We start from the raw sequence: 20,170 nt of genomic DNA on the forward strand, positions 1-20,170 counted from the left end.
GTTTTAAATGAAGTGAGAGACGGGGTGGTTTCCTGTGTTGTGAGAGACGTGGTGGTTTCCTGTGTTGTAAAAGAAGTGAGAGACGGGGTGGTTTCCTGTGTTGTAAAAGATGTGAGAGACGTGGTGTTTTCCTGTGTTGTAAAATAAGTGAGACACGTGGTGGTTTCCTGTGTTGTAAAAGAAGTGAGAGACGTGGTGGTTTCCTGTGTTGTAAAAGAAGTGAGACACGTGGTGGTTTCCTGTGTTGTAAAAGAAGTGAGAGACGTGGTGGTTTCCTGTGTTGTAAAAGAAGTGAGAGACGTGGTGGTTTCCTGTGTTGTAAAAGAAGTGAGACACGTGGTGGTTTCCTGTGTTGTAAAAGAAGTGAGAGACGTGGTGGTTTCCTGTGTTGTAAAAGAAGTGAGAGACGTGGTGGTTTCCTGTGTTGTAAAAGAAGTGAGACACGTGGTGGTTTCCTGTGTTGTAAAAGAAGTGAGAGACGTGGTGGTTTCCTGTGATGTAAAAGAAGTGAGAGACGTGGTGGTTTCCTGTGTTGTAAAAGAAGTGAGAGACGTGGTGGTTTCCTGTGATGTAAAAGAAGTGAGACACGTGGTGGTTTCCTGTGTTGTAAAAGAAGTGAGAGACGTGGTGGTTTCCTGTGTTGTAAAATAAGTGAGAGACGTGGTGGTTTCCTGTGTTTTAAATGAAGTGAGAGACGGGGTGGTTTCCTGTGTTGTGAGACACGTGGTGGTTTCCTGTGTTGTAAAAGAAGTGAGAGACGTTGTGGTTTCCTGTGTTGTAAAAGAAGTGAGAGACGGGGTGGTTTCCTGTGTTGTAAAAGAAGTGAGAGACGGGGTGGTTTCCTGTGTTGTAAAAGAAGTGAGAGACGTGGTGGTTTCCTGTGTTGTAAAAGAAGTGAGAGACGTGGTGGTTTCCTGTGTTGTAAAAGAATTGAGAGACGTGGTGGTTTCCTGTGTTGTAAAAGAAGTGAGACACGTGGTGGTTTCCTGTGTTGTAAAAGAAGTGAGAGACGTGGTGGTTTCCTGTGTTGTAAAAGAAGTGAGACACGTGGTGGTTTCCTGTGTTGTAAAAGAAGTGAGAGACGTGGTGGTTTCCTGTGTTGTAAAAGAAGTGAGAGACGTGGCGGTTTCCTGTGTTGTAAAAGAAGTGAGACACGTGGAGGTTTCCTGTGTTGTAAAAGAAGTGAGACACGTGGCGGTTTCCTGTGTTGTAAAAGAAGTGAGAGACGTGGCGGTTTCCTGTGTTGTAAAAGAAGTGAGAGACGTGGTGGTTTCCTGTGTTGTAAAAGAAGTGAGACACGTGGTGGTTTCCTGTGTTGTAAAAGAAGTGAGAGACGTGGTGGTTTCCTGTGTTGTAAAAGAAGTGAGAGACGTGGTGGTTTCCTGTGTTGTGAGAGACGTGGTGGTTTCCTGTGTTGTAAAAGAAGTGAGAGTCGGGGTGGTTTCCTGTGTTGTAAAAGAAGTGAGAGACGTGGTGGTTTCCTGTGTTGTAAAAGAAGTGAGACACGTGGTGGTTTCCTGTGTTGTAAAAGAAGTGAGAGACGTGGTGGTTTCCTGTGTTGTAAAAGAAGTGAGACACGTGGTGGTTTCCTGTGTTGTAAAAGAAGTGAGAGACGTGGTGGTTTCCTGTGTTGTAAAAGAAGTGAGAGACGTGGCGGTTTCCTGTGTTGTAAAAGAAGTGAGACACGTGGCGGTTTCCTGTGTTGTAAAAGAAGTGAGACACGTGGCGGTTTCCTGTGTTGTAAAAGAAGTGAGAGACGTGGCGGTTTCCTGTGTTGTAAAAGAAGTGAGAGACGTGGTGGTTTCCTGTGTTGTAAAAGAAGTGAGACACGTGGTGGTTTCCTGTGTTGTAAAAGAAGTGAGAGACGTGGTGGTTTCCTGTGTTGTAAAAGAAGTGAGAGACGTGGTGGTTTCCTGTGTTGTGAGAGACGTGGTGGTTTCCTGTGTTGTAAAAGAAGTGAGAGTCGGGGTGGTTTCCTGTGTTGTAAAAGAAGTGAGAGACGTGGTGGTTTCCTGTGTTGTAAAAGAAGTGAGAGACGTGGTGGTTTCCTGTGTTGTAAAAGAAGTGAGACACGTGGTGGTTTCCTGTGTTGTAAAAGAAGTGAGAGACGTGGTGGTTTCCTGTGTTTTAAATGAAGTGAGAGACGGGGTGGTTTCCTGTGTTGTGAGAGACGTGGTGGTTTCCTGTGTTGTAAAAGAAGTGAGAGACGGGGTGGTTTCCTGTGTTGTAAAAGATGTGAGAGACGTGGTGTTTTCCTGTGTTGTAAAATAAGTGAGACACGTGGTGGTTTCCTGTGTTGTAAAAGAAGTGAGAGACGTGGTGGTTTCCTGTGTTGTAAAAGAAGTGAAACACGTGGTGGTTTCCTGTGTTGTAAAAGAAGTGAGAGATGTGGTGGTTTCCTGTGTTGTAAAAGAAGTGAGACACGTGGTGGTTTCCTGTGTTGTAAAAGAAGTGAGAGACGGGGTGGTTTCCTGTGTTGTAAAAGAAGTGAGAGACGTGGTGGTTTCCTGTGTTGTAAAAGAAGTGAGAGACGTGGTGGGTTCCTGTGTTGTAAAAGAAGTGAGAGACGTGGTGGTTTCCTGTGTTGTAAAAGAAGTGAGACACGTGGTGGTTTCCTGTGTTGTAAAAGAATTGAGACACGTGGTGGTTTCCTGTGTTGTAAAAGAAGTGAGACACGTGGTGGTTTCCTGTGTTGTAAAAGAAGTGAGAGACGTGGTGGTTTCCTGTGTTGTAAAAGAAGTGAGACACGTGGTGGTTTCCTGTGTTGTAAAAGAAGTGAGAGACGTGGTGGTTTCCTGTTTTATAAAAGATGTGAGAGACGTGGTGGTTTCCTGTGTTGTAAAAGAAGTGAGAGACGTGGTGGTTTCCTGTGTTGTAAAAGAAGTGAGACACGTGGTGGTTTCCTGTGTTGTAAAAGAAGTGAGAGACGTGGTGGTTTCCTGTGTTGTAAAAGAAGTGAGACACGTGGTGGTTTCCTGTGTTGTAAAAGAAGTGAGAGACGTGGTGGTTTCCTGTGTTGTAAAAGAAGTGAGAGACGTGGCGGTTTCCTGTGTTGTAAAAGAAGTGAGACACGTGGCGGTTTCCTGTGTTGTAAAAGAAGTGAGACACGTGGCGGTTTCCTGTGTTGTAAAAGAAGTGAGAGACGTGGCGGTTTCCTGTGTTGTAAAAGAAGTGAGAGACGTGGTGGTTTCCTGTGTTGTAAAAGAAGTGAGACACGTGGTGGTTTCCTGTGTTGTAAAAGAAGTGAGAGACGTGGTGGTTTCCTGTGTTGTAAAAGAAGTGAGAGACGTGGTGGTTTCCTGTGTTGTAAAAAAAGTGAGAGACATGGTGGTTTCCTGTGTTGTGAGAGACGTGGTGGTTTCCTGTGTTGTAAAAGAAGTGAGAGTCGGGGTGGTTTCCTGTGTTTTAAAAGAAGTGAGAGACGTGGTGGTTTCCTGTGTTGTAAAAGACGTGAGAGACGTGGTGGTTTCCTGTGTTGTAAAAGAAGTGAGAGACGTGGTGGTTTCCTGTGTTGTAAAAGAAGTGAGACACGTGGTGGTTTCCTGTGTTGTAAAAGAAGTGAGAGACGTGGTGGTTTCCTGTGTTTTAAATGAAGTGAGAGACGGGGTGGTTTCCTGTGTTGTGAGAGACGTGGTGGTTTCCTGTGTTGTAAAAGAAGTGAGAGACGGGGTGGTTTCCTGTGTTGTAAAAGATGTGAGAGACGTGGTGTTTTCCTGTGTTGTAAAATAAGTGAGACACGTGGTGGTTTCCTGTGTTGTAAAAGAAGTGAGAGACGTGGTGGTTTCCTGTGTTGTAAAAGAAGTGAGACACGTGGTGGTTTCCTGTGTTGTAAAAGAAGTGAGAGACGTGGTGGTTTCCTGTGTTGTAAAAGAAGTGAGAGACGTGGTGGTTTCCTGTGTTGTAAAAGAAGTGAGACACGTGGTGGTTTCCTGTGTTGTAAAAGAAGTGAGAGACGTGGTGGTTTCCTGTGTTGTAAAAGAAGTGAGAGACGTGGTGGTTTCCTGTGTTGTAAAAGAAGTGAGAGACGTGGTGGTTTCCTGTGTTGTAAAAGAAGTGAGACACGTGGTGGTTTCCTGTGTTGTAAAAGAAGTGAGAGACGTGGTGGTTTCCTGTGTTGTAAAAGAAGTGAGAGACGTGGTGGTTTCCTGTGTTGTAAAAGAAGTGAGACACGTGGTGGTTTCCTGTGTTGTAAAAGAAGTGAGAGACGTGGTGGTTTCCTGTGTTGTAAAAGAAGTGAGAGACGTGGTGGTTTCCTGTGTTGTAAAAGAAGTGAGACACGTGGTGGTTTCCTGTGTTGTAAAAGAAGTGAGAGACGTGGTGGTTTCCTGTGATGTAAAAGAAGTGAGAGACGTGGTGGTTTCCTGTGTTGTAAAAGAAGTGAGAGACGTGGTGGTTTCCTGTGTTGTAAAAGAAGTGAGACACGTGGTGGTTTCCTGTTTTGTAAAAGAAGTGAGAGACGTGGTGGTTTCCTGTGTTGTAAAATAAGTGAGAGACGTGGTGGTTTCCTGTGTTTTAAATGAAGTGAGAGACGGGGTGGTTTCCTGTGTTGTGAGACACGTGGTGGTTTCCTGTGTTGTAAAAGAAGTGAGAGACGTTGTGGTTTCCTGTGTTGTAAAAGAAGTGAGAGACGGGGTGGTTTCCTGTGTTGTAAAAGAAGTGAGAGACGGGGTGGTTTCCTGTGTTGTAAAAGAAGTGAGAGACGTGGTGGTTTCCTGTGTTGTAAAAGACGTGAGAGACGTGGTGGTTTCCTGTGTTGTAAAAGAAGTGAGAGACGTGGTGGTTTCCTGTGTTGTAAAATGAAGTGAGAGACGTGGTGGTTTCCTGTGTTGTAAAAGAAGTGAGAGACGTGGTGGTTTCCTGTGTTGTAAAAGAAGTGAGAGACGTGGTGGTTTCCTGTGTTGTAAAAGAAGTGAGAGACGTGGTGGTTTCCTGTGTTGTAAAAGAAGTGAGAGACGTGGTGGTTTCCTGTGTTGTAAAATAAGTGAGAGACGTGGTGGTTTCCTGTGTTGTAAAAGAAGTGAGACACGTGGTGGTTTCCTGTGTTGTAAAAGAAGTGAGACACGTGGTGGTTTCCTGTGTTGTAAAAGAAGTGAGAGACGTGGTGGTTTCCTGTGTTGTAAAAGAAGTGAGAGACGTGGTGGTTTCCTGTGTTGTAAAAGAAGTGAGAGACGTGGTGGTTTCCTGTGTTGTAAAAGAAGTGAGAGACGTGGTGGTTTCCTGTGTTGTAAAAGAAGTGAGAGACGTGGTGGTTTCCTGTGTTGTAAAAGAAGTGAGAGACGGGGTGGTTTCCTGTGTTTTAAATGAAGTGAGAGACGGGGTGGTTTCCTGTGTTGTGAGAGACGTGGTGGTTTCCTGTGTTGTAAAAGAAGTGAGAGACGGGGTGGTTTCCTGTGTTGTAAAAGAAGTGAGAGACGTGGTGGTTTCCTGTGTTGTAAAATAAGTGAGACACGTGGTGGTTTCCTGTGTTGTAAAAGAAGTGAGAGACGTGGTGGTTTCCTGTGTTGTAAAAGAAGTGAGAGACGGGGTGGTTTCCTGTGTTGTAAAAGAAGTGAGAGACGTGGTGGGTTCCTGTGTTGTAAAAGAAGTGAGAGACGTGGTGGTTTCCTGTGTTGTAAAAGAAGTGAGACACGTGGTGGTTTCCTGTGTTGTAAAAGAAGTGAGAGACGTGGTGGTTTCCTGTGTTGTAAAAGAAGTGAGAGACGGGGTGGTTTCCTGTGTTGTAAAAGAAGTGAGAGACGGGGTGGTTTCCTGTGTTGTAAAAGAAGTGAGAGATGTGGTGGTTTCCTGTGTTGTAAAAGAAGTGAGAGACGTGGTGGTTTCCTGTGTTGTAAAAGAAGTGAGAGACGTGGTGGTTTCCTGTGTTGTAAAAGAAGTGAGACACGTGGTGGTTTCCTGTGTTGTAAAAGAAGTGAGAGACGTGGTGGTTTCCTGTGTTGTAAAAGAAGTGAGAGACGTGGTGGTTTCCTGTGTTGTAAAAGAAGTGAGACACGTGGTGGTTTCCTGTGTTGTAAAAGAAGTGAGACACGTGGTGGTTTCCTGTGTTGTAAAAGAAGTGAGACACGGGGTGGTTTCCTGTGTTGTGAGAGACGTGGTGGTTGCCTGTGTTGTAAAAGAAGTGAGAGACGGGGTCGCTTCCTGTGTTGTGAGAGACGTGGTGGTTTCCTGTGTTGTAAAAGAAGTGAGACACGTGGTGGTTTCCTGTGTTGTAAAAGAAGTGAGAGACGTGGTGGTTTCCTGTGTTTTAAATGAAGTGAGAGACGGGGTGGTTTCCTGTGTTGTGAGAGACGTGGTGGTTTCCTGTGTTGTAAAAGAAGTGAGAGACGGGGTGGTTTCCTGTGTTGTAAAAGATGTGAGAGACGTGGTGTTTTCCTGTGTTGTAAAATAAGTGAGACACGTGGTGGTTTCCTGTGTTGTAAAAGAAGTGAGAGACGTGGTGGTTTCCTGTGTTGTAAAAGAAGTGAGACACGTGGTGGTTTCCTGTGTTGTAAAAGAAGTGAGAGACGTGGTGGTTTCCTGTGTTGTAAAAGAAGTGAGAGACGTGGTGGTTTCCTGTGTTGTAAAAGAAGTGAGACACGTGGTGGTTTCCTGTGTTGTAAAAGAAGTGAGAGACGTGGTGGTTTCCTGTGTTGTAAAAGAAGTGAGAGACGTGGTGGTTTCCTGTGTTGTAAAAGAAGTGAGAGACGTGGTGGTTTCCTGTGTTGTAAAAGAAGTGAGACACGTGGTGGTTTCCTGTGTTGTAAAAGAAGTGAGAGACGTGGTGGTTTCCTGTGTTGTAAAAGAAGTGAGAGACGTGGTGGTTTCCTGTGTTGTAAAAGAAGTGAGACACGTGGTGGTTTCCTGTGTTGTAAAAGAAGTGAGAGACGTGGTGGTTTCCTGTGTTGTAAAAGAAGTGAGAGACGTGGTGGTTTCCTGTGTTGTAAAAGAAGTGAGACACGTGGTGGTTTCCTGTGTTGTAAAAGAAGTGAGAGACGTGGTGGTTTCCTGTGATGTAAAAGAAGTGAGAGACGTGGTGGTTTCCTGTGTTGTAAAAGAAGTGAGACACGTGGTGGTTTCCTGTTTTGTAAAAGAAGTGAGAGACGTGGTGGTTTCCTGTGTTGTAAAATAAGTGAGAGACGTGGTGGTTTCCTGTGTTTTAAATGAAGTGAGAGACGGGGTGGTTTCCTGTGTTGTGAGACACGTGGTGGTTTCCTGTGTTGTAAAAGAAGTGAGAGACGTTGTGGTTTCCTGTGTTGTAAAAGAAGTGAGAGACGGGGTGGTTTCCTGTGTTGTAAAAGAAGTGAGAGACGGGGTGGTTTCCTGTGTTGTAAAAGAAGTGAGAGACGTGGTGGTTTCCTGTGTTGTAAAAGACGTGAGAGACGTGGTGGTTTCCTGTGTTGTAAAAGAAGTGAGAGACGTGGTGGTTTCCTGTGTTGTAAAAGAAGTGAGAGACGTGGTGGTTTCCTGTGTTGTAAAAGAAGTGAGAGACGTGGTGGTTTCCTGTGTTGTAAAAGAAGTGAGAGACGTGGTGGTTTCCTGTGTTGTAAAAGAAGTGAGAGACGTGGTGGTTTCCTGTGTTGTAAAAGAAGTGAGAGACGTGGTGGTTTCCTGTGTTGTAAAAGAAGTGAGAGACGTGGTGGTTTCCTGTGTTGTAAAAGAAGTGAGACACGTGGTGGTTTCCTGTGTTGTAAAAGAAGTGAGACACGTGGTGGTTTCCTGTGTTGTAAAAGAAGTGAGAGACGTGGTGGTTTCCTGTGTTGTAAAAGAAGTGAGAGACGTGGTGGTTTCCTGTGTTGTAAAAGAAGTGAGAGACGTGGTGGTTTCCTGTGTTGTAAAAGAAGTGAGAGACGTGGTGGTTTCCTGTGTTGTAAAAGAAGTGAGAGACGTGGTGGTTTCCTGTGTTGTAAAAGAAGTGAGAGACGGGGTGGTTTCCTGTGTTTTAAATGAAGTGAGAGACGGGGTGGTTTCCTGTGTTGTGAGAGACGTGGTGGTTTCCTGTGTTGTAAAAGAAGTGAGAGACGGGGTGGTTTCCTGTGTTGTAAAAGAAGTGAGAGACGTGGTGGTTTCCTGTGTTGTAAAAGAAGTGAGACACGTGGTGGTTTCCTGTGTTGTAAAAGAAGTGAGAGACGTGGTGGTTTCCTGTGTTGTAAAAGAAGTGAGAGACGGGGTGGTTTCCTGTGTTGTAAAAGAAGTGAGAGACGTGGTGGGTTCCTGTGTTGTAAAAGAAGTGAGAGACGTGGTGGTTTCCTGTGTTGTAAAAGAAGTGAGACACGTGGTGGTTTCCTGTGTTGTAAAAGAAGTGAGAGACGTGGTGGTTTCCTGTGTTGTAAAAGAAGTGAGAGACGTGGTGGTTTCCTGTGTTGTAAAAGAAGTGAGAGACGGGGTGGTTTCCTGTGTTGTAAAAGAAGTGAGAGATGTGGTGGTTTCCTGTGTTGTAAAAGAAGTGAGAGACGTGGTGGTTTCCTGTGTTGTAAAAGAAGTGAGAGACGGGGTGGTTTCCTGTGTTGTAAAAGAAGTGAGACACGTGGTGGTTTCCTGTGTTGTAAAAGAAGTGAGAGACGTGGTGGTTTCCCGTGTTGTAAAAGAAGTGAGAGACGTGGTGGTTTCCTGTGTTGTAAAAGAAGTGAGAGACGTGGTGGTTTCCTGTGTTGTAAAAGAAGTGAGACACGTGGTGGTTTCCTGTGTTGTAAAAGAAGTGAGCGACGTGGTGGTTTCCTGTGTTGTAAAAGAAGTGAGACACGTGGTGGTTTCCTGTGTTGTAAAAGAAGTGAGACACGTGGTGGTTTCCTGTGTTGTAAAAGAAGTGAGACACGGGGTGGTTTCCTGTGTTGTGAGAGACGTGGTGGTTTCCTGTGTTGTAAAAGAAGTGAGAGACGGGGTCGCTTCCTGTGTTGTGAGAGACGTGGTGGTTTCCTGTGTTGTAAAAGAAGTGAGAGATGGGGTGGTTTCCTGTGTTGTAAAAGAAGTGAGAGACGTGGTGGTTTCCTGTGTTGTAAAAGAAGTGAGAGATGGGGTGGTTTCCTGTGTTGTAAAAGAAGTGAGAGATGGGGTTATGTAAAAGCGGGGTTATTAAAGATGAAAGCAGAAGCACAGCTAATACATGAAAACCTTTTAGGATCTTATTTCAGATCAGCACTTCTGATAGGGTATGATTCATGTCCTCTACTGTGATTCATGTCCTCTACTGGGATTCATGTCCTCTACTGTGATTCATGTCCTCTACTGTGATTCATGTCCTTCACTGTGATTCATGTCCTCTACTGTGATTAATGTCCTCTACTGTGATTCATGTCCTTCACTGTGATTCATGTCCTCTACTGTGATTCATGTCCTCTACTGTGATTCATGTCCTTCACTGTGATTCATGTCCTGTGCAGTCAGTTGTAAGGTTGTTTATAGGAAGGGATGGGGTTGTAGGCAGGATGGTTGTGTAAGATGTGTTTATACCATTTAGCCAGTCACTTTCAAATGACCGTATGAACAAACAGATGGACATCCTCAAACCAACAACAACCGTACATGGTAGGAAGTAGGTTTGGAACAGGTGTGGTGGGGTGTTGGGTTTGGGTTGTAAAATGGGTTAGGGTGAATGTCAATGTCCCTGTGTCCCCTTTAGGCCACCGTCCACAGCCATGAAACTGGGCATCCAGCAGGCAGAGGCAGAGTGTCTCTACGAAGACAGGAAGGGAGGGGACACCCACACACCCTGCCTCCCCATACCAGGTACACACACACACCCTGCCTCCCCATACCAGGTACACCCACACACCCTGCCTCCCCATACCAGGTACACCCACACACCCTGCCTCCCCATACCAGGTACACACCCTGCCTCCCCATACCAGGTACACCCACACACCCTGCCTCCCCATACCAGGTACACACACACACCCTGCCTCCCCATACCAGGTACACACACACCCTGCCTCCCCATACCAGGTACACACACACACCCTGCCTCCCCATACCAGGTACACACACACACCCTGCCTCCCCATACCAGGTACACCCACACACCCTGCCTCCCCATACCAGGTACACACACACCCTGCCTCCCCATACCAGGTACACCCACACACCCTGCCTCCCCATACCAGGTACACACACACACACACCCTGCCTCCCCATAGCAGGTACACCCTCACCCTGCCTCCCCATACCAGGTACACACACACACCCTGCCTCCCCATACCAGGTACACACACACACCCTGCCTCCCCATACCAGGTACACCCACACACCCTGCCTCCCCATACCAGGTACACACACACACACCCTGCCTCCCCATACCAGGTACACCCACACCCTGCCTCCCCATACCAGGTACACCCACACCCTGCCTCCCCATACCAGGTACACCCTCACCCTGCCTCCCCATACCAGGTACACACACACACCCTGCCTCCCCATACCAGGTACACCCACACACCCTGCCTCCCCATACCAGGTACACCCACACACCCTGCCTCCCCATACCAGGTACACACACACCCTGCCTCCCCATACCAGGTACACACACACACCCTGCCTCCCCATACCAGGTACACACACACACCCTGCCTCCCCATACCAGGTACACACACACACCCTGCCTCCCCATACCAGGTACACACACACACCCTGCCTCCCCATACCAGGTACACACACACACCCTGCCTCCCCATACCAGGTACACACACACACCCTGCCTCCCCATACCAGGTACACCCACACACCCTGCCTCCCCATACCAGGTACACACACACACACACCCTGCCTCCCCATACCAGGTACACCCTCACCCTGCCTCCCCATACCAGGTACACACACACACCCTGCCTCCCCATACCAGGTACACACACACACCCTGCCTCCCCATACCAGGTACACCCACACACCCTGCCTCCCCATACCAGGTACACACACACACACCCTGCCTCCCCATACCAGGTACACCCACACCCTGCCTCCCCATACCAGGTACACCCACACCCTGCCTCCCCATACCAGGTACACCCTCACCCTGCCTCCCCATACCAGGTACACACACACACCCTGCCTCCCCATACCAGGTACACCCACACCCTGCCTCCCCATACCAGGTACACCCACACACCCTGCCTCCCCATACCAGGTACACCCACACACCCTGCCTCCCCATACCAGGTACACCCACACACCCTGCCTCTCCATACCAGGTACACACACACCCTGCCTCCCCATACCAGGTACACCCACACACCCTGCCTCCCCATACCAGGTACACACCCTGCCTCCCCATACCAGGTACACCCACACACCCTGCCTCCCCATACCAGGTACACACCCTGCCTCCCCATACCAGGTACACCCACACACCCTGCCTCCCCATACCAGGTACCACACCCTGCCTCCCCATACCAGGTACACCCACACCCACACACCCTGCCTCCCCATACCAGGTACACCCACACACCCTGCCTCCCCATACCAGGTACACCCACACACCCTGCCTCCCCATACCAGGTACACCCACACACCCTGCCTCCCCATACCAGGTACACCCACACACCCTGCCTCCCCATACCAGGTACACCCACACCCACACACCCTGCCTCCCCATACCAGGTACACACACACCCTGCCTCCCCATACCAGGTACACCCACACCCTGCCTCCCCATACCAGGTACACCCACACACCCTGCCTCCCCATACCAGGTACACACACACACCCTGCCTCCCCATACCAGGTACACACACACACCCTGCCTCCCCATACCAGGTACACACACACACCCTGCCTCCCCATACCAGGTACACACACACACACCCTGCCTCCCCATACCAGGTACACACACACACCCTGCCTCCCCATACCAGGTACACACACACACCCTGCCTCCCCATACCAGGTACACCCACACACCCTGCCTCCCCATACCAGGTACACCCACACACCCTGCCTCCCCATACCAGGTACACCCACACCCTGCCTCCCCATACCAGGTACACACACACACCCTGTCTCCCCGTACCAGGTGCACCCACACACCCTGCCTCCCCATACCAGGTACACACACACACCCTGCCTCCCCATACCAGGTACACCCACACACCCTGCCTCCCCATACCAGGTACACACCCTGCCTCCCCATACCAGGTACACACACACACCCTGTCTCCCCGTACCAGGTACACCCACACACCCTGCCTCCCCGTACACACACACCCTGCCTCCCCATACCAGGTACACACACACACCCTGTCTCCCCGTACCAGGTACACCCACACACCCTGCCTCCCCATACACACACACCCTGCCTCTGCGTAGCAGGAACACTCACCCAAACACATCCTGCCAGCTCTGGACACTTTTGAATTGATTTACAGCAGTATGGCAAGATTGAACTCTGTTATTCACTAATCATTAGTGCTGATGTTGTGCTGATGTTGTGCTGACGTTGTGCTGCTATCCCCTCCTGCTCAGAGCCCCCAAGGAAGTGTGTATCTGTTCCGGATGAGCTAAGAGCATATGGCCACTCTAGGACATCCAGCTATGCCAGCCAACAGTCCAAAGTGTCAGGTATCTAAACACCGTGTCTGAACCAGATATTGATTAGAAATGGTTATGACCTATTATGAATGAAATAAGATATGAATAGTATGTATGAATGTCTGAAAAGCCATAGCTTGCCCTCAGAGTTATCTTTGTGGTTGTGAAATCTGTATCCATTAAGTGTCTGTCACTGTCGTGTGGAGTGTAACATTGCCTACTCGTTCCCCATAGGCTATAGCTCAGGTCACTCACGCTCCTCCAGCCTATCAGAGCTCACACACAAGAGGAACCCCTCAGCGGGCTCTGCCTCCACTGGCATCGGCAGTATTCCTGAACCCAGCGTGGACCGGGGGGCTGAGAGGGAGGCCCGCTCTACACCTCCTGTCTCTGTCACCTGTTCCTGCTCCCCTGTGCCTGAACACCCCCTCACCCCCGCAAAGAGCTCTGCCTCCTCAGAGAGACTCAGCAGGTAATATCTACACACTCACTCACCTCTGACCTTTCAACGGAGTATTACAATGTAATCATCAGACGAGGACAGTAGTCTGTTATGGTGCTGCTGGCAATGTTCCATCTCATCCACCCTTCTTTCTTTCTCACGTGTGTGTGTGTGTGTGTGTGTGTGTGTGTGTGTGTGTGTGTGTGTGTGTGTGTGTGTGTGTGTGTGTGTGTGTGTGTGTGTCAGGCATCCAGTGAAGCAGAGCTCGGTGGAGTGTCAGCTGAAGAGGGTAGACGCCACACGGGTAGACGCTGACGACATCGTGGAGAAGATCCTCCAGAGCCAGGACTTCAGCCACGGCCTGCTGGACTCCAGCGCTGAGGGTACGCTCACCATGCTAGATGTTACCCAGCTCAGACACTTAGACTAGCTCAGAGGACTAGACTTTACCCAGCTCAGACACTTAGACTAGCTCAGAGGACTAGACTTTACCCAGCTCAGACACTTAGACTAGCTCAGAGGACTAGACTTTACCCGCTCAGACACTTAGACAAGCTTAGAGGACTAGACTTTACCCAGCTCAGACACTTAGACTAGCTCAGAGGACTAGACTTTACCCAGCTCAGACACTTAGACTAGCTCAGAGGACTAGACTTTACCCAGCTCAGACACTTAGACTAGCTCAGAGGACTAGACTTTACCCAGCTCAGACACTTAGACTAGCTCAGAGGACTAGACTTTACCCAGCTCAGACACTTAGACTAGCTCAGAGGACTAGACTTTACCCAGCTCAGACACTTAGACTAGCTCAGAGGACTAGACTTTACCCAGCTCAGACACTTAGACAAGCTTAGAGGACTAGACTTTACCCAGCTCAGACACTTAGACAAGCTCAGAGGACTAGACTTTACCCAGCTCAGACACTTAGACTAGCTCAGAGGACTAGACTTTACCCAGCTCAGACACTTAGACTAGCTCAGAGGACTAGACTTTACCCAGCTCAGACACTTAGACTAGCTCAGAGGACTAGACTTTACCCAGCTCAGACACTTAGACTAGCTCAGAGGACTAGACTTTACCCAACTCAGACACTTAGACTAGCTCAGAGGACTAGACTTTACCCAGCTCTCTTTCTTCAGAGACTGCAGCCAAGGTTTAGTGGAGTCTATTGTAGAGGAAACTGTTTCCATGGATACTAGCAGGAATATAGGCCATAGTGGAGAGAGAGTTTAGTATGTGAGAGATGACTCCAGGCAGAGCTCTGCATACACCAGTCACATCAGACAGACTATACTGTCCTGTACACATCACAAGTTATGGTCACTTTCTTCTGCTTTACCTAATGGACTTTTTGATTAGCTATTTCAGTTGACTAGTTTTTTCAAAGCCCCTTAACTCCCTGTCTCTCTCACGGTAAAGCCCCTCCACTCCCTGTCTCACTCACAGTAAAGCCCCTCCACTCCCTGTCTCTCTCACGGTAAAGCCCCTCCACTCCCTGTCTCTCTCACAGTAAAGCCCCTCCACTCCCTGTCTCTCTCACAGTAAAGCCCCTCCACTCCCTGTCTCTCTCACAGTAAAGCCCCTCCACTCCCTGTCTCTCTCACGGTAAAGCTCCTCCACTCCCCGTCTCTCACGGTAAAGCCCCTCCACTCCCCGTCTCTCTCACAGTAAAGCCCCTCCACTCCCCGTCTCTCTCACAGTAAAGCCCCTCCACTCCCCGTCTCTCTCACAGTAAAGCCCCTCCACTTCCTGTCTCTCACAGTAAAGCCCCTCCACTCCCTGTCTCTCTCACAGTAAAGCCCCTCCACTCCCTGTCTCTCTCACAGTAAAGCCCCTCCACTCCCTGTCTCTCTCACAGTAAAGCCCCTCCACTCCCCTGTCTCTCTCACAGTAAAGCCCCTCCACTCCCCGTCTCTCTCACAGTAAAGCCCCTCCACTCCCCGTCTCTCTCACAGTAAAGCTCCTCCACTCCCCGTCTCTCTCACAGTAAAGCCCCTCCACTCCCGGTCTCTCACAGTAAAGCCCCTCCACTCCCCGTCTCTCTCACAGTAAAGCCCCTCCACTCCCCGTCTCTCTCACGGTAAAGCCCCTCCCCTCCCCGTCTCTCTCACAGTAAAGCCCCTCCACTCCCTGTCTCTCTCACAGTAAAGCCCCTCCACTCCCTGTCTCTCACAGTAAAGCCCCTCCACTCCCTGTCTCTCTCACAGTAAAGCCCCTCCACTCCCCGTCTCTCTCACAGTAAAGCTCCTCCACTCCCTGTCTCTCTCACAGTAAAGCCCCTCCACTCCCTGTCTCTCTCACAGTAAAGCCCCTCCACTCCCTGTCTCTCTCACAGTAAAGCCCCTCCACTCCCCGTCTCTCTCACAGTAAAGCCCCTCCACTCCCTGTCTCTCACGGTAAAGCCCCTCCACTCCCTGTCTCTCACGGTAAAGCCCCTCCACTCCCTGTCTCTCACAGTAAAGCTCCTCCACTCCCTGTCTCTCTCACAGTAAAGCCCCTCCACTCCCCGTCTCTCTCACAGTAAAGCCCCTCCACTCCCCGTCTCTCTCACAGTAAAGCCCCTCCACTCCCCGTCTCTCTCACAGTAAAGCCCCTCCACTCCCTGTCTCTCACGGTAAAGCCCCTCCACTCCCTGTCTCTCACGGTAAAGCCCCTCCACTCCCTGTCTCTCACAGTAAAGCTCCTCCACTCCCTGTCTCTCTCACAGTAAAGCCCCTCCACTCCCCGTCTCTCTCACAGTAAAGCCCCTCCACTCCCCGTCTCTCTCACAGTAAAGCCCCTCCACTCCCCGTCTCTCTCACAGTAAAGCTCCTCCACTCCCCGTCTCTCTCACAGTAAAGCCCCTCCACTCCCCGTCTCTCTCACAGTAAAGCCCCTCCACTCCCTGTCTCTCTCACAGTAAAGCCCCTCCACTCCCCGTCTCTCTCACAGTAAAGCCCCTCCACTCCCTGTCTCTCTCACAGTAAAGCCCCTCCACTCCCCGTCTCTCTCACAGTAAAGCCCCTCCACTCCCTGTCTCTCTCACAGTAAAGCCCCTCCACTCCCTGTCTCTCTCACAGTAAAGCCCCTCCACTCCCCGTCTCTCTCACAGTAAAGAATGCTTGTCAATAACCACTTATTTTTAGATGGCTAAGCAAATAACCATGGGCCATTTTGGCAGCGCGGTGACCTTGCGTTGATTGACAGTATCTTGTTTGTGCGTTACAGAGGAGGGGCTCAGGCTGTTTGTTGGTCCAGGTGGAAGCACAGCGCTGGGAAGCCAACACACCAGGTGGGTGACACCATAGAGATAGCATGACTACAAAGGGACACACAACAGCAGGCACTCCTAGCAACAATCACTGTCACTGGGGATAGGGCACAATTTTGGCAATTAACTATCTACCTCTAACTTCCTTCATACTGGACACAGACATAAAACATATCCATTAAGTAGATAAAGGGCTTAATTGTCAAAATCTTGCACTATCCCTTTAATGGGCCAATAGATAGAATATGTAATTAATAGAATGTGATTGTTTGTTGTGAAGAGTTTTTCAGCAACACCCTTTCACTTGTTTGGTGTGAGTTGTTGCTGGTTAGATAATAACGTGTGTGGCGTTCTCTTTCAGGGTTGGCGCGGGGCCCTACGAGCAGGTGGTGATCAGACGCTAACCCCCTGGGAGTGGATGTGTCTTATAAGGTGCCAGAACACCACAGAGTCTGACAGAGGGAAATAGTAGTCTCACCTCTATGCAGGACATTTGTTCCAATGGGAGTCCAGGTCTGATGTGTGAACCTGTGTGAGCCTGCTCCCCTAGTGTTGAAGCCAGGAGGTGACTTGAAGTCATGATTACAACTTGTTCAATAACTTTGAGAAGAAAGAGGATATATTGATATATATACACACTGTGCAGTCGGAAAGTATTGAGACCCCTTGATCTTTTTTCACGTTTTGTTACAGCCTTATTCTAAAATGTATTTTATATATATATATATATTCAATCTACACACAATCAATACCCCATAATGACAAAGCAAAAACTGTTTTTTCGACATTTATTAAAAATGGAAATATCACATTTACATAAGTATTCAGACCCTTTACTCAGGACTTTGTTGAAGCACATTTGGCAGCGATTACAGTCTCAAGTCTTCTTGGGTATGACGCTACAAGCTTGGCACACTTGTATTTGGGAAGTTTCTCCCATTGTTCTCTGCAGAACCTCTCAAGCTCTGTCAGGTTGGATGGGGAGCGTCGCTGCACAGCTATTTTCAGGTCTCTCCTGAGATGTTCGATCGGGTTAAAGTGCGGGTTCTGGCTGGGCCACTCAAGGACATTCAGAGACTTGTCCTAAAGCCACTCCTGCATTGTCTTGGCTGTGTGCTTTGGATCATTGTCCTTTTGGAAAGTGAACCTTCGCCCCAGTCTGAGGTCCTGAGCGCTCTGGAGCAAATTTTCATCAAGGATCTCTTTGTACTTTTCTCCGTTAATCTTTTCCTCGATCCTGACTAGTCTCCCAGTCCCTGCCACTGAAGAACATCCCCACAGCATGATGCTGCCACTACCATGCGTCACCGTAGGGATGGTGCCAGGTTTCTTCCAGACATGACACTTGGCATTCAGGCCAAAGAGTTCAATCTTGGTTTCATCAGACCGGAGAACCTTGTTTCTCATGGTCTGAGAGTCCTTTAGGTGCCTTTTGGCAAACTCCAAGCGGTCTGTCATGTGCCTTTTACTGAGGAGTGGCTTCCATCTGGCCACTCTACCATAAAAGCCTGATTGGTTGAGTGCTGCAGAGATGGTTGTCCTTCTGGAAGTGTCTCCCATCTCCACAGAGGAACTGGAGCTCTTTCAGAGTGACCATTGGGTTCTTGTTCACCTCCCAACCCTTCTCCCCCGACCCTTCTCCCAACCCTTCTCCCCCAGCTCTAGGAAGTCTTGGTGGTTCCAAACTTCTTCCATTTAAGAATGAAGGAGGCCACTGTGTTCTTGGGGACCTTCAATGCTGCAGAAATGTTTTGGTACCCTTCCCCAGATCTGTGCCTCGACACAATCCTGTTTTCGAGCTCTACGGACAAATCCTTCGACCTCATCGCTTGGTTTTTGCTCTGACATGCACTGTCAACTGTGGGACCTTATATAGACAGGTGTGTGCCTTTCCAAATCATGTCCAATCAATTAAATTTACCACAGGTGGACTCCAAGTTGATGAAACATCTCAAGGATGATCATTGGAAACAGGATGCAACTGAGCTCAATTTAGAGTCTCGTAATAAAGGGTCTGAATACTTATATAAGTAAGTTATTTTTTTTATATAAATGTGCAAAAATGTCTAAAAACCTGTTTTCGCTTTGTCATTATGTGGTATTGTGATGTCATTATGGGGTATTGTGATGTCATTATGGGGTATTGTGTTGTCATTATGGGGTATTGTGATGTCATTATGGGGTATTGTGTTGTCATTATGGGGTATTGTGTTGTCATTATGGGGTATTGTGATGTCATTATGGGGTATTGTGTTGTCATTATGGGGTATTGTGTGTAAACTGATGAGGAAAACAATTTATTTACTCAATTTTAGAATAAGGCTGCAAAGTAACAAAATGTGGAAAAAGGGAAGGGGTCTGAATACTTTCCGAATGCACTGTATATATTGAGTACTGTTGGACTTAAACTGTGCAGAGTGGTATAATGTTCTCTACCCAGAGAGGTTAGACTTTCAATTCTGCAGGCCTTCTGTTCAATGAAGACTTCTTGTTATACAAGTAGGAGAAAGCTCAGCTCTTACAACAAAAAGGGCTTGTTGTTTTTTTAGTCCTTCCAAATGGTTCTAGGTTACTCTGGGAGGTATTTTGTAATTTACTGTTTTATTGTTTGGTATGTTGCTGCTTGATATGTTCACTGTGTAAAATGTGTAGTGTTTCACACAGGTGTTTTAACCGACAAAGTGTGGCAATGAGCTGGTTTCATTTTCCACAAGGACCTTAAAACTGACTAAAGAACTATACACACACAGCTTGCCTGACGTCACCGACCTACAGGTGCCCTATTCTGTCAAATGAACAAAGATGAACTGACATATCTGTTTAGCTATACATGGAGACCCAAGAGGCAAGAACATTTTTAAGATTCTATGAGCAGAGAAATGATATAAGTGCCAGATGGGGTTGCTGCTTGGCTCCTTACGATGAAGTAATGAAAGGAGGAGAAAGCGAAGGGAGGAGGAGGAGTGTCAACATCAGATGGAGGTGAAGAAGATGTCCTTGTAACTATAGATTAGGGTTATGGTTTCAAATCCTCAGGAAAAATGGTTATACAGTAAATGTACTATGCTCTATGATCCCAAAACGGACAGTTCAGTTCACACTGTGTTGCTTTGATATACAAAACTGTATTGGGAGAGAAGCCTCCTTGGACAGAAAACGTACATTTTTTCAGAAAGCTTATTTTCATACAACAACAGGTACTCCTAGCAACAACTCCTAGTAAGTAGGAGGGAAAACTGATTTAGGGACAGTAAACATGGTTGGCGTTTTGAAAGTGGAAAGTGGGGCAAGTACAGCTTCACTCAAGGGAAGATGGAGTCAGTCAAGTACAGCGATCAAACCAGGATGTTAAGAGTCCTGCCAACCATCAAGTATCTGCAAGGCCAAACATGACATTTCTATAAATGTTTGTCTTGTTCAGTGCTTTGTTGAAATACTGTTTGTGGAGTTTGTTATATCCATGATGTAAGTGTTGCGTCATTCAACTTCACATTCAGACTAGTTCTTGTGATTGTGTATGTTGATACTCTGCATTTGTCGGTTTTTACTGGTATGAATAAATTAAAGAAAGAATGCTCTTCAAATCAAATGTTATTGGTCTCCTACACATGGTTAGCAGATGTTATTGGTCTCCTACACATGGTTAGCAGATGTTATTGGTCTCCTACACATGGTTAGCAGATGTTATTGGTCTCCTACACATGGTTAGCAGATGTTATTGGTCTCCTACACATGGTTAGCAGATGTTATTGGTCTCCTACACATGGTTAGCAGATGTTATTGGTCTCCTACACATGGTTAGCAGATGTTATTGGTCTCCTACACATGGTTAGCAGATGTTATTGGTCTCCTACACATGGTTAGCAGATGTTATTGGTCTCCTACACATGGTTAGCAGATGTTATTGGTCTCCTACACATGGTTAGCAGATGTTATTGGTCTCCTACACATGGTTAGCAGATGTTATTGGTCTCCTACACATGGTTAGC

At 47.9% G+C, this 20,170-nt stretch overlaps 1 protein-coding gene across 1 annotated transcript in view; it reads left to right on the forward strand.

Moving 5' to 3' along the window:
* LOC106569675 (EEIG family member 2) overlaps window positions 1–19,758 on the forward strand; it is a 199,310-nt gene extending 179,552 nt beyond the window's left edge. The window contains exons 6-11 of the mRNA XM_014141240.3: window positions 9,593–9,699; window positions 12,424–12,519; window positions 12,724–12,961; window positions 13,178–13,314; window positions 16,139–16,202; window positions 16,543–19,758. Coding sequence (XP_013996715.2) covers window positions 9,593–9,699; window positions 12,424–12,519; window positions 12,724–12,961; window positions 13,178–13,314; window positions 16,139–16,202; window positions 16,543–16,585 — 685 coding nt within the window. The 3' untranslated portion in view covers window positions 16,586–19,758. The remainder of the gene's footprint in view (window positions 1–9,592; window positions 9,700–12,423; window positions 12,520–12,723; window positions 12,962–13,177; window positions 13,315–16,138; window positions 16,203–16,542) is intronic.
* Window positions 19,759–20,170: the final 412 nt, after the last annotated feature.

This window comes from Salmo salar, chromosome 14 (genome assembly GCF_965601325.2).
Source record: "Salmo salar chromosome 14, fSalSal1, whole genome shotgun sequence".
Classification (NCBI taxonomy): Eukaryota; Metazoa; Chordata; class Actinopteri; order Salmoniformes; family Salmonidae; genus Salmo; species Salmo salar.